The sequence below is a fragment of the Typopeltis vanoorti genome, chromosome 8, assembly GCF_054136105.1.
Source record: "Typopeltis vanoorti isolate ZY-2024b chromosome 8, IOZ_Tvanoo_1.0, whole genome shotgun sequence".
In the NCBI taxonomy this organism is placed as follows: domain Eukaryota; kingdom Metazoa; phylum Arthropoda; class Arachnida; order Uropygi; family Thelyphonidae; genus Typopeltis; species Typopeltis vanoorti.
The window spans coordinates 128744457-128759506 of NC_143556.1; the positions used below are offsets into that span (position 1 = coordinate 128744457).

General features: G+C 35.9%; 1 protein-coding gene across 2 annotated transcripts in view; it reads left to right on the forward strand.

Moving 5' to 3' along the window:
• The window catches only part of Caf1-55 (chromatin assembly factor 1 p55 subunit), a 215614-nt gene that overhangs the window by 114485 nt on the left and 86079 nt on the right, over positions 1 to 15050 (forward strand). For both annotated transcript variants that reach the window (XM_090396934.1, XM_090396935.1), the window contains one exon: positions 1012 to 1185. In XM_090396934.1, coding sequence (XP_090253060.1) covers positions 1012 to 1185 — 174 coding nt within the window. The remainder of the gene's footprint in view (positions 1 to 1011; positions 1186 to 15050) is intronic.

Genomic DNA, 15050 nt, shown 5'->3' on the forward strand with positions numbered 1-15050 from the left:
ATTGTTGTAGTTATTCAGTACTTTTTTTTTTTTCACCATACTGTACTATATTCATTTCTGGTATAGGAGATTTGTGCACATCCAACTTATTCTAGTTGAATCAGAAATAAATTGTTTACAAAAATAAATAAATGAAATAAATATAAAACTTATGTATGCAGTTAGCGCGGTTATGAAGGTAGTACAGGCAGAGCACTAATTAGGTTTTCTCTTAAGTTACTTGCATGTTATAGGCTATTCAGATTAATGTATGGGAAAGATGAAACAATATTACTAATCAGGTCCTGATATATGCTTCAAATGGTTGAGCAGGACACAGTGGTAGTATTACACGATTATGTTGAGCTTCCTGTCAAGAGTTTTCATTCAAATTACTGTTTCTAACCCCAGGTCTCCAGCATTGTCAGACTTGAGACACTTGAGTTCTTGGCTTCTCTGTTCCACACTGCCAAACTTAGATTGAATATCTAAGTTTATTTTGTTCAGAAATCTCGAAGACGGTGTCTTAAAAAAAGGCCATCTGTTTTCTAGTTCGAGCTTAATGTGAGCAATGATGTTGTTAAAACAGTGGCTTGTAGTTGTTTTCCAGAGCCAAGTCAAACAATGAACGGATAATTCACATATTATGGCAAAAGTGTGGGTTATAATTATTCCAGAGGACTAATAATTGCATGAAGAGGTTAGGTAAAAGTAGAGTAAGTAGCAAGTTAAATTACTAGGCCTTCTTTCTGTCTGCAGGATTTATCGGAATTAGAAGAATGTGTTGATGTAGTGTTCCATCCTGCAGAGGTTTGTTTTCAAGGAGCTTCCTTTTCATTTGCTTTGATTCTCTGATGAAAACAGTAGTGATCTTGTTTAACTAGGTGATGACCCCATATGCATGACATTTGCTCATTTAGCAATACAAAATAAATTTTGTCATCTAATTCCCAAGTTACAGCATGTTCTTCTTGTTTTATATGAATTTGTATTCTTTTGTATATATTAATAAGCACAGTTTATTTTATTTAGAATTTGGAGGATTTGGTTCAGTCAGTGGGAAAATAGAAATAGAGATAAAAATCAATCATGAAGGTGAAGTCAACCGAGCTCGTTATATGCCTCAAAATCCATGTATTATTGCCACAAAAACTCCTTCTAGTGATGTACTGATATTTGATTATACCAAACACCCATCTAAACCAGGCAAGTATTACATTGTTCATTCTTATTAATGTATGTATTAATTCTATTTTGCTTTTTAGCATATGACGATGCAGTTTTTTATAATGTGTTGTTTTTTCACTGACATCAAAATAAGCATATGATAATACATTTATGCAGCTAATTGGCCACTTCTACCTGACTTTGGTCAGCCTCCAGTCTTATGATGGCTCACCATTCGAATTCATTTATTCAGTGATTTCTTGCAGCTATATCCAAGAATTTTGTTATGAATGTCTTGTTCTCACTGCAGACACAAAATGTAGAACCACTTGAAAATGCCTCCAACTGTACTACTGATAGTACCACTCATTTGTGTACCATAACCAGACTCAACATCACTTTTTACATACAAGTAATGTTCCTGATTTCATGATTTTTACTTTTCCCCCAAGTTATCGTGATTATTTTCTTTGTTCCATAATTTTTGCATATTTTCATAGTTTGTGTTTTTATTGCTGCTTTGTTGGAACTTTCTTACATCAGCTATAAAAACTGAATAACTGCTATTAGAGATAAAACATCTTTGTTAAGTATGTCTCATTTTGTTAAGTTTAATACCACTTTCCTTCACAACGAGATTAATATAGTGATGAATAAAAGTGGATATAATATGCATTATTGTCTTAAACCTGATTTTGCATCATAACATTATCCTGTATGTTCAATTCTGCTAGCTAACTTATTGCTCTGTATAATGTGTCATTTACATTGTACGTTGATAATAACATAACCAAATTAATGAAATTTAAAGAATTCTTTCTTTTAGTGTTGCACGGTGACCGACGGTTCGATCTTCATATTAAGATCATCATCTGGAGTATATACAAGGATAAGCTGAGTTACATTACACACAGTAAGCTAAAGAAACAATGATTTGATCACTAGTTGATCTACTGGAATGACCTCTAGTGAAAAAAAAAATACAGATAAATTTACAAATTAATTAATTATTTAGAAACTATATCAAAAAATATCAAGGGAAATTCTATTTAAGAAAACATGAGAAAAACATTCTTTCTTATATATAGTCTTCGTTCAGTAACAATGATGTCCTATTTTTAACATTACAATTATTATTTTAGCTTTTGGATTCTGGATTACCTACAGTCCTGTTTATAGTTAACTCTTAGAGAGAAAGGTTCCGTGGGTAGAATATGTGCCTTCCATATGCTTGGGATTTTAGACCATTGTTATTGTTCAGATTGGGGTGGTTGATAAGAATCTCACAGGCTTCCTTAAATTTGTGTTCATACCATGTTTTGGTGTGATGTAAACAGCTGGTGCTTTTCCAGTCAATTCTATGTGAAATGTTCAGGGCATGATCAGAAAGGCCAGCTTCATCATAGTTATTATTTTTAATGTGTCATTTATGTTCCTTTTGTCTGATAGGAATTGTGCATCCTGTTTCCCCTATATATGGTATATTACAGGTGCAATAAATACGGTGTGTGCCAGAGGAGGGAGTGCACCTTTGGATGAGTTGAGTAAGCTTCTTAATTTTGCAGGAGGTTTAAAGGTGGCTTTGAGGTTGTATTTTTGTTGTATTCTGTTTATTTTATCTGGTGTACCTTTATTGTAAGGAATGGTTATAGTTTTATTGTAGTCTGAACTGGTAATTAATTTACGGAATTAACAACGCATATGAAGTATTTAATTAAAGATAACTTTAATGAATCACTTCTATATTTCGGCAATGTCACATTGCCATCTTCAGGAACATAAAGATATGGTATGTGCACTAAGGAACTAACAAAGCAAATGAGGAAGAAAGTAATAAACTAATTTTGTTCCTAAAGTCCTAATGGTGCCCTCTTGCGGGCTAATTTGGTAGTCTTAGCAGTTGGGCTGAAGTTCTCATAATGAAAGTCTCCCAAATTTGGGGCAGTTTCATGCACCCAAATTTGTTGAGGTTAGGAACGTTTTTTAGAGCTGCTGAAGATTCTTTGAATAATCTTTCGTATTTAAACTTGCTGCGATGGATTATTTTTGTTTTCTTCCAACGAATTTTATGGTGAGTATCTAAGGCATGGTCTGCCAACCCAGAGCGGCTGTACTGGTGAAACCGGATGTAGTCTTGGTGTTCTGAAATCCTGATATTTGTTGTTCTGCCTGTTTGGCCAAAGTAGGACAATTTGCAGCTGCAAGGGACCTGGTATACACCAGGTAGGTCTAGGGGAAGTGGTTGGTCTTTGGTAGAGCAGATAAGGGATGCCAACTTTTTATATGGTCTGTAACAGGAAGTAAGGTCATATTTTTTGAGGATATTAGTTATTTTTTCAGAGGTGCCCTGGATGTAGGGGATAGTGATAGACTTGGTGTAGTCTTTATTGTGGAGGGGGGGAGGTGGGTTGTGGTTTACAGGTTTTAGTATTTTTTGGATTTTTTTGGGGTTATAGCCATTGGCTAAGAAAGTGTTGAGGATGTGGTTTAGTTCCATAGTCAGGGCCTTGTCATCTGAGCAGATTAATTTTGTCCTGTTATATAGTGTTTTTATCACCCCATATTGTTGTGAGGGGGGGGGGGGGGCGATTGCTGATGAATGTATCTGCCAGTGTGGGTGGGTTTTCTGTAAACAGAGAAAACCAAAGATCCATCAAGCTGGCGGGTGATTAAAGTGTCTAGGAAGGGGAGGGTGTTGTTTTCCTCTTTTTCTAAGGTGAACTGGATTCTGGGATGTTGGTTGTTTAAGTGTGTTAGGAAGGAGTGGAGTGTGTCTGAGCCATGTGGCCAAATAGCAAACACATCATCCACATAACGAAGCCAAATAGTGGGTTTTTGTGGGGCGGAGTTTAAGGCTTTCTCTTCAAATGTCTCCATAAAGAAATTGGCCAAGGGTGGGGAAAGTGGTGAACCCATGGCTGTCCCCTCTATCTGTTTGTAGAACTTTCCTTGCCAAACGAAATAGCCTGAGTTCATTGTGAACTGAAATAGGGCTGAGATATCGGGAGGAAACTTGGCTTGGATCAGCTCAAGGGTTTCTTTGAGTGGGACATTAGTGAATAGGGAGGAGACGTCAAAACTGACCATTATGTCAGTGTGTTGGAGTGTGAGGTTTTCTATACTGGCTTTAAAGTGGGCTGAGTTTTTTATGTGTGATGGTGTGTTGCCAGTGTAGTGTGTGAGCGTTTTGGCTAAATGTTTGGCTAATTTATATGTGGGGGAATCAATGCCATCCACTATGGGACGCAATGGCACATTTTGTTTATGTATTTTTGGGAGTCCATATAATCGGGGGGGTCTAGAGTTATAAGGTTTAAGTTTGTTGGTGACTTCCACAGGCCAAGAAGTGACCTTCTTAAGGAGTCTGTGGATAGTTCTAATCTGAGAGTTGGTCGGATTATATTCAATAGGGAGGTAAGTAGTACGGTCTCGTATTAAAGAATTTAGCTTACCTTTGTAGTCTTTTTGATTGAGTACCACAGTGGCGCTTCCCTTATCAGCTTTGGTGATTACTATTTTTTTGTTGTTTTTTAATTCTTGTAGGGCTGTATATTCGTTTTTGGATAAGTTGGATTTCGGAGGTTTGGCTTTAGTGAGAACACCGACTACATCCAGTCTCACGTTGTTGGCGATATGGTTAGGCAGGTTGCGAATTCCACGCTCTATTTGGATCATGATTTCTTCAGCAGGTATCCTTTTTGGAGCTAGGGCGAAATTGTGACCACGTGAAAGTGTGGTGATGAGTGCTTCAGGCTTTAAAACTGCCGACGAGAGGTTGACTACTGTGTTAAGTGGTGGTTGGGGTACAGAAGTAGAAGTCTTTGTCAGGTTTTCGTATTTTTTCACGTGACGACTATGTATTTTTTCGAATTCCTTTCTTGCCGATGTGCATGAGATGTCATGAAGTATAGACCATAGATCAAGGCCGAGTGTGTTAGAAAGCTCTTCCTCTAGCGCCCGTAAGGTTTTGTTTTCGTCGGCAAGGAGAACGCGCGTCGCGGTAATTTGTTCTCTTAACAGGGCGAAGCTAGTGCGGTTATAAATGCGTAGAGCTTTCTCGGAAGTGAAACGGTGCTTCACTTTGACACAGTTGGGGATCACTTTGTTATCCCGGCAGCGTTTTAGGAACGTGAGACGATTTATTTGCCTCGATATCTTCAACCTCAATTTGCCGTATTGACGGGCCTTTCGTGCGATTGCATCTCCGTGGATGATCATGATTCTAGTAGTAAGACTTATACGTTGGTTAGACATAACTGGTAATTAATTTACGGAATTAACAACGCATATGAAGTATTTAATTAAAGATAACTTTAATGAATCACTTCTATATTTCGGCAATGTCACATTGCCATCTTCAGGAACATAAAGATATGGTATGTGCACTAAGGAACTATTGTAGTCTGGTTTATCTTTGTTTTTTATTAAGGTGTGGTGTGTTTTGTTTGTGTATTTTTGGTAGACCATAAATTCTCGAGGAACGAGCGCAGTGTGGAAATAGTTTTGGATTGTGTCTTCAGGCCATGTAGTAATAGATTTAAGTAGTTTCTCTGTTTTCTTTTTTATTCTATTGGTTGGGTCGTACTTAACACGTTGGTATGTACTATTGTCCGAGACTAGCAGATTCATTTTTCCTAAATAAGTGGTTCAGTTTTGAATAACGGTGACACTTCCTTTATTGGCTCTAGTTATTACGATGTTCGGATTTCATTTTAATGATTTCACCGCTGCCGTTAATTTGTGTTTTAAGTTACTTGTTATTGTTTTCTTGTGGTTTATAATTAAAATGTTGGCGATTTCTAAACATATTTTGTCTGCTATGTTATTTGGGTTGAACCTTAATCCTCTTTCAATATTACAAATAAAATCCAGATTGTTCATGATCTGGGTGCTACGGCAAAATTTAGACCTTTGCGGAGTAGTGAGAGTTCATCTTTGTTTAATGCGTGGTTGAATAGGTTGACTATGTTACTGTTTCACGTCTTCCTTCTGGCAGTCTTTTTCCTTCACTATGTGCCGGAAGCAGACACATACTGGCCAATATATACACATAAACTCCTACCACCACCCAACACAAAAACTAGGTATCATTAATACTCTAAAAAACAGGAGTTTAAAGATATGCTCCAATGAACAAGCTCTGAAAGAAGAATTTAAAGTTATCAGCAATACTTTTCTAAAAAATGGTTATAGCCAAAACATTATTAACAAAATTCTCTACAAGACCTCAATAAAAAACAAAGATAAACCATACTTCAATAAAACTATAACCATTCCTTGCATTAAAGTGACACCAGATAAAATAAAAAGAATACTGCAAAAAATACAACCTGAAAGCTACCTTTAAACCTCCTGCAAAATTAAAAAGCTTACTCAACTCATCCAAAGACCCACTCCCTCCGCTGGCCCACCCTGGAGTATACCGTATTTATTGCAACTGTAACCATATATAGGGGAAACGGGACGTTAAATTCCTATCAGACAAAAGGAACATAACGCGTTAAATATAATAACTATGGTGAAGCTGGCCTTTCTGATCATGCCCTGAACACTACATAGAATTGACTGGAAAAGCACCAGTTATTTACATCACACCAAAATAATGTATGAACACAAATTTAAGGAAGCCTGTGAGAATCTTATCAACCACCCCAATATGAATAATAATGAAGGTCTAAAAACCCCAAGCAAATGGAAGGCACATATTCTACCCATGGAACCTTTCTCTCTAAGGGTTAACTATAAACAGGACTGTAGGTAATCCAGAATATTAAATATAAATCTGAAATAACAATTGTAATATTAAAAATAGGACATCATTGTTACTGAAAGAAGACTGTATATAAGAAAGAATGTTTTTCTCGTGTTTTTTTTAATAGAATTTAGCTTTGATGTAGTTTCTAAATAATTAATTATTTTGTAAATTTATCTATTTTTTTTTTTTTTTTTTTTTTTTTTTTTCTCACTAGAAGTCATGCCAGTAGAATAGCCGGTGATCATATCATTGTTTCTTTAGCGTAGTGTGGGAAATGTAACTCAGCTTATCCTTGAATATTTGTATATACTCCAGATGATGATCTTAATATGAAGATCGAAACTTCGGGAAATTAAAAGCATTATTTATAACACTGTTGTAAAGTTCGTAATTTCTAAAACGAAAATTTAAAGAAATGCACATATGTTTCGTACCGGAAATAACAGTACATTGTCAGTGTGGAAACATTTACCAGTAAAGGACAGCTGTCCGCATGCTAAAATAATGTGTCATGTTTTTTCACGTAAGACAACAATTTTGCTAACTTTGAGGAAGTGACTATCATTCTGATTGCAATATTGATTAATTCTTCTTTCCACAGAATGGCCTGTCTGCCCAAAATATGTTATATAGTTTGTATTATGAACAAGGAATCTGGTAAATAGCAGCTAAAAATAAAGTTTGTCTTTTGCAGATGGTAAAAGATGAGAAATTTTGTTCTAATGGCAATATGTGGGATTAAGGTGAAAATTCTTCAAAATTCTACCATTTGGTTCAGAGATATCAGAAATATAATGGAAGTGGGCCTGCAGTCTATCGAAGATTACTTAGGTGTTAGAACATAGAAGTCATCTGTTGGATTTGATGAGAGTTGAAATCATCAAATTCCTGATATATACCCTCACAGGTGTACAGGATATTTATGATAGTACTACATGAAAAACTTACATCATTACTAACTTCTGATATACTATTACTTCTTCCAAGTTAATCTGTTATCTGCCATCATCATCAAATTCCTGCCATGTACTCTCAAGGGGTGTACAGGATATGACAGTACTACATGAAAAAATTACATCATTACTAACTTCCTATCTATAATTTTCCTCCAAATCAGTCTGTTACTTGTCAAGACTCCAACATTATCAGATCTTATATTTCTATCGTCTAAGGCACTTTGTACCGTATCAATCGACCTATATCTTGGTCTTCCTCTGGGTCGTTTTCCTGCCAACCTGGCAGAGAACACTTGTTTTGCTAATCTTTCTTCACCCATTCTGTTTAAGTGACCATACCACCTGAGATTAGCTCTGCTAACGCATTCCTGGATGCTGACAATGTCAAGTTCTTTCGTAATATCCTAATTTTTAATATGATATTGCCATTGATGCCATCTGTTCACGCCTCTAATCTTTCTCAGGACTCTCATATCTGCAGTCTCTAGTCTTTGGTCAAGTGTTTTACTTCTGGCCCAGCTCTCAGATCCATAAGTTAAAACTGGTTTGAACACTGTCTTGTATACAGCTAATTTAGTGTTCCGACTAATTTCTCTCTTATTCCATATGAATTTATTCAATTGACTTCCCACCATACCAGATTTGCTGATTCTGTTGTCTATTTCTATATTTAATTTACCATCTTCAGTAAAAATCGTGCCTAAGTAGCTGAAATGTTTTACTTGTTCCACAGGTTCTCCATTCACAACACAGTTGACATTTTCAATGATTCTGCCTATTGTCTTTGTCTTTTTATTGCTGACCTTCATACCATATCTATTACAACAGCTATTCAATTTAGTCAGAGAATCTTGCAGACTTGTAGCGGATTTATTTATTATTATTATTATTATTATTATTATTCCTGATACCTCCAAGGAGTCCGAAGACTCATCGCGGGAGGATATCTTCAACTGTCTCTACACCTTACCTCTACTACCAATCAACGCCATCTACCGCCCACCTCCAACACCACCACAACTAGTAATTTTTGTCTGTAAATTGCGTGTGTTCTGAAGGGCCGATTTGTATGTATGCGGGATGAAAAACCCGAGTTTCCGGGAGAAAAAACCCTGCTACCTCCGTATGAGATCGGCTAACTCACCATCGATTGAAATCGACCAGATAAAGATTCCTCCCGTCGCGACGAGAATCGAACTTAGGCCTATTCCAATCGAAGGGCGCAATGTACCGTCGTTCTTCCAATTGCGCTACGGAGGCGCTTTAGAAGTATAACATCATCTGCATAAAGCAAAGAGCAGACATTAACATCTCCAATTTTGATATCAGGTTTAATACCACTTTCCTTCATAATGTGATCCATATAGATAATGAATAACAGAGGGGATAATGTACATCCTTGTCTCACACCAGATTTAACATTAAACTAAACCATCTTCCTATACTTCCTTCAATTCTAACTGCTGACTTACAACTCCAATAAAGACTAAGTATTGCTTGATATAATGCCCCATTTACACCATATAACTGCAGCGTATTGAATAGCTTCTCTCTTGGCACCTTATCATATGCCTTTTCCAAATCGACAAAACTTAAATATAGATCTTTGTTATATTCCCATGCTTTCTCGACTATTTGTCGTAAAGTGAAGATCTGATCCTGACAGCCTCTATTTGGCCTGAATCCACCTTGTTCTTCACCAAGCTTTTCTTCCACAATTCTTCTCAACCGTTTCTCAAGTATACTTGCATACATCTTGCCAGGAACACTCAGTAGGGAAATACCTCTATAATTCTCACATTCAGTTTTATTTCCCTTTTTATATATATGGGTACTATGAGAGCTCTACTCCATTCATCGGAAATTCTGTCCAGGCTTTCTGAACTATGCAGTGCAGCCACTGTAAGACTTTCATACCACCATGCTTCAGCATTTCTGGTCGAATATCATCTACTCCAGCTGCCTTTCCACATTTCAAGCCTTTGATCGCTTTTTCTACTTCAAGTATGGATATGTATTCCTGACTGCATGCCTGGTCAGTGTTTTTTTATCACTGTGCTGTCATCACTACTTGTTTCATTTAGCAGTTTTTCAAAGTAATCACTCCATACTTCAAGGATATCTTTTTCTCCTGTTTTCATGTCACCTTTATCATCTCTAACTCCTTTTACAGCACTATTTCCTACATTCCTAAGCTTCTTCAACAACATCCAGAATATTTTGCCACCTTCTTGATATTTATTTTCTATATTCTTGCCAAAGTCCTCCCATGACTTTTGTTTAGCTAGTTTTACACACTGTTTAGCTTTCTTACATTTGTCTCTGTATTCTGTAAGAGTAAAAGCTGACTTATTTGCCAGGAACTTTTGATATGCTTTCTTATTTTCCTTCACTGCCTCTTTAACTTCCCGTGTCCACCAGGGAGTTCTGATTTTTTTATCCTTGCACACAACCTCACCACATGCCACTCTGGCGGAATCAATCAATGTTTTCTTCAGAGTTTGCCACTGAATCTCCAAGGTTTGATTCCTGTTCTCAAACTCTCATTTTCTTTTCAATAATCTTTCTGTATTTTAGTCTACAGTTCACATCTCAGAGCTACTCAACTTTTATTCGCTTTAAAACTTTCTTACATGTTATTCTTTTCAATATGAAATTCAATTTTATCCTGCTCATGACTAAATAGTGATCACTTCCAATTTCAAATCCTCTGTACAGTCTGGTATCCTCCACCAGGGAGAAAACATAGTCAATGAGACTTTTCTTATTCCTAGCCTCTTCTCTCCATGTGAATTTGTGCACATTTTTATGTTGGAACATGGTGTTAGTAATAACCAGTCCATGTCCTGAGCAGAAATCCAACAGATATTTGCCATTATTATTAGCTTTGCTCTTTTCTCCAAATTTTCCCAAAATATTTTTGTATGTCTCACAATCATTTCCTGCTCTGCTATTTAGATCCCCAACAAGGACCAACTTTTCCTTTTTCATTGTGTCAGTTGCTTTTTCTAAAGCGTCAAAGAATTCCTCCATTTCTACCGTAGTAGAACCTTCTGTGGGACTATAGGCACAAATAAGTCTCATTGTCCAGTTCCCCATTCTCATATTTGCCCACATTACTCTACTTGAGACTGACTGCCATTCAAGAAGATTAGCCTCGTGTTTTGTGTTGAATACTATGGCTACTCCTTCTTTTCCTTGATTGTCATTTCCTGAATATAACATTTTGTATTTATTGCTCAGAAAGATCTCACCAGTTTTTGTCTTTTTTGTTTCAGTCACCCCTATTATGTCGATCTGGTACTTATCTAATTCCTCAGCTAGCTCCATTTCTTTGCCATTCAGGCTTCTTACGTTGATAGTACCGATCTTTAACTCTGGTGATGTTGAGTTGGGGTTTGTTTTCAGATTTGTTCCAGTAGCTGACTTTTCGCTGTTCGTCCTGGTTCCCTGGCAAAAACAACGGGGACCTTGTTTAACCGGGCGACGCCCCAGCCTGCATGAAATTTTGTCCTGTTGTACCATCATTTTTTATTTTAGTTTAACCAATAAGAATACAATTTGGTCGGCTAAATCCCAAATTGCCAGTCCATCCTCGTTCGTTTAGTATCAAAGTAGATACCCAACAGGGTGCACCACGAGAAGGTGAGGATTGGACATTAGGTTCAGAAGCCCTGGTCGTGTGTCCGCTTTCCTTTAAAGGCTATGTGGAGGTCTCCTCTCAGTTATACAGCTTTGACCCTTAAGCACCCCTATTGTCAATCTGTTATCTGCCAAGATTACAATATTATGAGATCTTATTTTTCTGTCTTTTAAGGTGCTTTTTACTGCATCAGCCCATCTACATCTTAGTCTTCCCCTGGGTCTTTTTCCTGACATCCTGGCAAAGAACACTTGCTTTGCTAATCATTCCTTTCTCATTCTGTTTAAGTGACTATACCACCTGAGATTAGTTCCTAACACATTCCTCAATGGTAACAATGGCAAGTTATTTTCTAATATCCTCATTTTTAATCTAATACTGATATGACATTGATGCCATGTGTTCACTCCATTAATCTTTTTCAGAACTTTTATATCAGAGGTCTCTAGTCTTTGATCAAGTATTTTATTTCTAACCCAGCTCTCAGGTCCATAAGTTGAAATTTGTTTGAACACTGCCTTGTATGCAGCTAATTTAGTGTTTTGAGTAATTTCTTCCTTATTCATATAAATTTATTCAACTGACTTCCTACCATACCAGCTTTACTAATTCTGTTGTATATTTCCATATTTAAGTTTTGCCATCTTCACTAAATATATTGCTAAACAGCTCAAAAATGTTTTACTTGTTCTATAGATTCACCATTCAGGATACAGTTGATGTTTTCTGTGTTTCTGCCTATTTTCATTGGCTTTGTCTTTTTCTTGCTGATTTTCATACCAAATTTATTACAGAAGATATTGAATTTAGTTAGAGAATCTTACGGACTCATATTGGATTTATTCAGAAGTACAACATCATCTGCATAAAGTAAAGAGCTGAGATTTACATCACCAATTTTGATATCAGATTTAATACCATTTCCTTGATAATGTGATCCATATAGATAATGAATAATGGTGGCGATGATCGTACACCCGATTTTTACCTTAAAACCATCTTCCTCTACCTCCTTCAATTCTAACTGCTGACTGAATTACATCTTGAATAGAGACTATGTATTGCTCATTATAATGTCCTGTTTACACCATATAACTGTAGTGTTTTGAAGTGCTTTCCTCTTGGCACCTTGTCATTTGCCTTTTCCAGATCAACAAAACTTTAATACAGATTCTTGTTATATTCCTGTGATTTCTCAACTATTTCTCTTAAAGTAAAAAGCTGATCCTGACATCCTCTGTTTGGCCTGAATCCAGTTGTTCTTCTCCAAACTTCTCCTCCCCAATTTTTCTTAGCATTTCTGAAGTACACTTACATAAATCTTACTAGGAACACTCAGTAGAGAAATTCCTCTGTAATTCTCACATTTCGATTTATTCCCTTTTTTTTATATAGATGGGTGCTATGAGAGCTCTACCCCAATCATCTGAAACTTGACCCTCCGACCAGGATTTCTGAATTATGCAATACAGCCACTGTAAAACTTGTACCTTCATATTTGAACATTTTGCCAAATTTCATATACTCCATCTGCCTTTCCACATTTCAAGATTTTGATGACGTTTCCACTTCAAGTATGGATATGTATTCCTGACTGCATTCCTCTTGGGAGTTTTCTACCATCATTATGACATGACACTTCTTGTTTCACTTAGCAGTCTTTCAAAGTAATGACTTCAGACATCTAAAATATCTTTATCTTCAATGTTCATGTCACCTTTATCAATTCTGATTTCTTTTATAGTACTTTTTCGACCATCCATTTCTAAGCTTTTTCAATAGTCTTCAAAATATTTTGTCACATTCCTGATATTTATTTCACATTCTTACCACAAAGTCTTTCCATGACTTTTATTTAGCTAGTTTTACACAATGCTTTGCTTTCTTACATTTTTCTCTGTATTCTTTATAGCACAAGCTAACTTACTTGCCAGGAACTTTTGATAATGCTTTCTTCTTCTCCTTCACTGCTTCTTTAACTTGCTGATTATCTCACCACCTGTCTTTCTGGATGGAAGTGATCAATGTTTTCTTTAGTATTTGCCATCGAATCTCCAAGGTTTGGTTGTTGTTTTCAAAAATCTTGCATTCTTACATTTTTTTCCCCCCTTTATAATGTTTATTTACATCTACAGTTCACTTCTGAAAGCTGCTCAACTTTGATTCATTTTAAAACTTACACAATCTTCTTTTCTTCATTCCTATACAAAATTCAGTTTTATCCTGTCAAAACTAAACAGTGATTACTTCCTATTTCAAATCCTCTGTATACTCTTGCATCTTGAACCAGTGGGGAAACATCGCTATTAACTATGAGTCAATTAGTCTTTTCTTATTCCTTGCATCTTCTCTCCATGTGAATTTTGTGCACATTTTTATGTTGAAAATGGTGCTAGTAATAAGGATCCATATCCTGAACTCCAGCAATCATTTACCATTATTATTAGTTTTGCTATTTTTCCAAAACATTTGTATATATATCTGATAATCATTTTCTACTCTGCTGCTTAGATATCTAACAAGGACCAACTTTTCCTTTTTTTTCATTGTGACAGCTGTCATCTCTAATGTCTCAAAAAAATTCCTCCATTACTTCCTTGGTAGAAACTTGCATGTAGCAGCCATTTTTAATATGTAAGCTGATTGTTGTATTTACCTTGTCTTTCTGTTTTTTGAATTGCTTGTTGTTCCAACACCTCATAATTCTAGTGTTTCCAACAGTTTTTCTCTTAGCATCTTATGTGCCTTTTCTAGATCTGCAAAATTTTAACACACATGGTTTGACTGTTTTTCAAGTAAAAATGCAGTGATAGTCCCAGTAGCCTGAATCCAACTTGTTCATCCTCAAGCTTCTCTTCTAAAATTTTCCAAGATATTTACTCCAGACATCCAGAACATTCAGAGAAAAGTAAGCAGATGGTAAATGTGACACTGACGTTAGTGTCACATTTATCATTTGCTTACTTTTAGAGAATTCCTATTTCTACTAAACAATTCAATTGTCTCCAGAACACACTGCCACTTTTATTAGATTTATCTTCTCCATTCTTTGTCTTTCTCTCAGTTGCTGTTTATATATTTTTCTAGATATTCTATGAAGGCACTGGGAATGATCATATAATTTCCTCCACTCTGTAGACATGCCTCTTTCATTTCATGATTTCATCATTTAATTCTGAATTTTATTTTAGCATAAACAACCTTAGTCATTCATTTTCTTCAGATAGTCACTTGGTCTTGAATGTCCAAAAATGAAACTTCTAAAAAAGCACTGGTCATATTTTTTTATGCTGTAGTCTACAGTTTACCTAAAATGCGAGTAGACTTTTATTGTGTTTAAAAGTTTAATGCACATTTTTCTTTTCAATATGATACTCATTTTTATTCTGAACCAGTCAGAATATATCACTATCAGGAATAGGGAATATGACTTATTGTTTCAAAACTTAATGTTCTCTTCTTGCTTTATGCACATCTTAAATGTTAGAACATGGTTTGTATCCTGAACAGCAATCTGACGGCAATTTGGGATTTAGCCGACCAAATTATA